Genomic DNA, 2,500 nt, shown 5'->3' with positions numbered 1-2,500 from the left:
GAACTTAGAATTAGTAAATCTTTTTATATATCCAAAGGGTTGTGGTGGCAGATGTGGTAACGTCCCTGATTGGTGAACGCTCAAGCTCGTTAGTTTATTTGGTCGCTGCAACCTCACCATTCTAGTGAGCTTAGGATTGGGGCTTTGGGGTAGCCTATATAGTTCTATCTGCTGAGTCATCAGCAGCCATTGCCTGGCCCTCCTTGGGTGGATGGGGAGCTTGGGTGCTGATCATATGTAGTATGGTCAGTCTCTCGGGTGTTGTCCTGTCACTGTCCCTTGCCTTGGCTATTCATGAGTGGCCTTTAAACCATTTATTCTCCTGTTATTCTCCTCCTTCCTTCATACTTTTATCTTGAGTCTTCTCTCTCCTCTTTCCTTCATTGTCCTCCTTCATCCTCCTCCTCTTTCCTATCTACGCCTGTTCTTTTCGTCCTCCTCCTTCCTTAATCTACATTCTCTTTTCATCCACCTCCTTGCTTCGTCCTCCTCCTCCCTTCGTCTTTCCCCTTTCTTCAACATCCTACTTCCTTCACCATTCTACTTTCTTAATTCTCCTTCTTTATCCTCCTCTCTCTTTATTCTTCCTCTCTCTTTCATCCTCATCCCTCTTTCATCTTCCTCCTTTAATCCTCCCCTTATTTCATCCTCATCCTTCCTTAGTTTTCCTCTTCCCTTCATCATTCTTTTTCCATTCTCCTTTCTTTGCCCTATTTCGTCAATCCTACATCCTCCTCCTCAACTCTCCTTCCTTCTTCCTCCTCCTTCCTTCGTCCACCTCCTTTCTAAGTCTTCCTACTTTCTTCATTTTCCTTCTCCCTTCAATCTACTCTTTCGTTCTCCTCCTTCCTACGTCCTCCTCCTGCCTTCATTCCTTTCCTCTCTTTGTCATCCTCCCTTCATCCATTTCCTCTCTTTGTCATCCTCCCTTCATCCATATCCTCTCTTCGTCTTCCTCGTCCATTCGTCCTCCGCTTCCCTTCAGTCTCCGCCTCCCGTCGTCCGCTCCCTTAGGCCTCCTACTTCCTTCAACAGCTCCCTTTGCCCTCCACCTACCTTCCTTTGTCGTCCTCCCTTTGTGCTTTTCGTCCATTCGTCCTCCGCCTCCCTTCGTCTGTTCCCTTCGGTCTCCTCCTTCCTTCAACCGCTCCCTTTGGCCTCCACCTACCCTCCTCTGGCGCCCTTTGTCGTCCTCCCCTCGTCCTCCTCGTCCATTCCTTCTCCTCCTTCCTTCATCCACCTCCCTTCATCTTCCTCTATTTCGTTCTCCTCATTTTATACTCCTCCTTCCTTTGTCCTTCTCCTCCCTTCATCCTCTTCCTCTCTTCGTCCTCCTCCTTCCTTCGTCCTTCTCCTTCCTTCGTCCTTCTCCTCCCTTCATCCTCTTCCTCTCTTCGTCCTCCGCCCCCTTTCATTCTCCTCCTTCCTTCGTCCTACTCCGTTCGTCGTCCTCCTACCTTTGTCAACCTCCCTTTGTCAACCTCCCTTTGTCGTCTTCCTCGTCCATTCGTCATCCTCCTTCCTTCATCCACCTCCCTTCATCTTCCTCTCTTTCGTTCTCCTCATTTTGTACGCCTCCTTCCTTCGTCCTCTTCTTTCCTTCGTTCTTCTCCTCCCTTCGTCCTTCTCCTCCCTTCATCCTCTTCCTCTCTTCGTCCTCCGCCCCCTTTCATTCTTCTCCTTCCTTCGTCCTACTCCGTTCGTCGTCCTCCTACCTTTGTCAGCCTCCCTTTGTCGTCTTCCTCGTCCATTCGTCATCCTCCTTCCTTCGTCATCCACCTCCCTTCATCTTCCTCTCTTTCGTTCTCCTCATTTTGTACTCCTCCTTCCTTCGTCATTCTCCTCCCTTCATCCTTTTTCTCTCTTCGTCCTCCTCCTTCCTTCGTTCTTCTCCTCCCTTCGTCCTTCTCCTCCCTTCATCCTCTTCCTCTCTTCGTCCTCCGCCCCCTTTCATTCTTCTCCTTCCTTCGTCCTACTCCGTTCGTCGTCCTCCTACCTTTGTCAGCCTCCCTTTGTCGTCTTCCTCGTCCATTCGTCATCCTCCTTCCTTCGTCATCCACCTCCCTTCATCTTCCTCTCTTTCGTTCTCCTCATTATGTACTCCTCCTTCCTTCATCCTTCTCCTCCCTTCATCCTCTTTCTCTCTTCGTCCTCCTCCTTCCTTCGTTCTTCTCCTCCCTTCGTCCTTCTCCTCCCTTCATCCTCTTCCTCTCTTCGTCCTCTGCCCCCTTTCATTCTTCTCCTTCCTTCGTTCTACTCCGTTCGTCGTCCTCCTAACCTTTGTCAGCATCCTTTAACGTCTTCCTCGTCCATTCGTCATCCACCTCCCTTCGTCATCCACCTCCCTTCATCTTCCTCTCTTTCGTTCTCCTCATTTTGTACTCCTCCTTTCACCGTCATCCACCTCCCTTCATCTTCCTCTCTTTCGTTCTCCTCCGTTTGTACTCCTCCTTCCTTCGTCCTTCTCCTCCCTTCATCCTCTTCCTCTCTTCGTCCTCCT

The 2,500-nt window shown here is 50.0% G+C and overlaps 1 protein-coding gene across 1 annotated transcript in view; it reads left to right on the top strand.

Moving 5' to 3' along the window:
* LOC137627199 (mucin-3B-like) overlaps positions 1 to 2,500 on the top strand; it is a 65,773-nt gene that overhangs the window by 62,769 nt on the left and 504 nt on the right. The window contains exons 2-3 of the mRNA XM_068358278.1: positions 38 to 88; positions 664 to 2,500. The exon at positions 664 to 2,500 is cut by the window's right edge and continues 504 nt beyond it. Of these exons, the coding sequence (XP_068214379.1) occupies positions 38 to 88; positions 664 to 2,500 (1,888 nt within the window). The remainder of the gene's footprint in view (positions 1 to 37; positions 89 to 663) is intronic.

Source organism: Palaemon carinicauda, chromosome 35 (genome assembly GCF_036898095.1).
Source record: "Palaemon carinicauda isolate YSFRI2023 chromosome 35, ASM3689809v2, whole genome shotgun sequence".
Taxonomy (NCBI): domain Eukaryota; kingdom Metazoa; phylum Arthropoda; class Malacostraca; order Decapoda; family Palaemonidae; genus Palaemon; species Palaemon carinicauda.
Note: the sequence above shows the minus strand (reverse complement) of the source record. Positions and strands in the feature narration are given on the sequence as shown.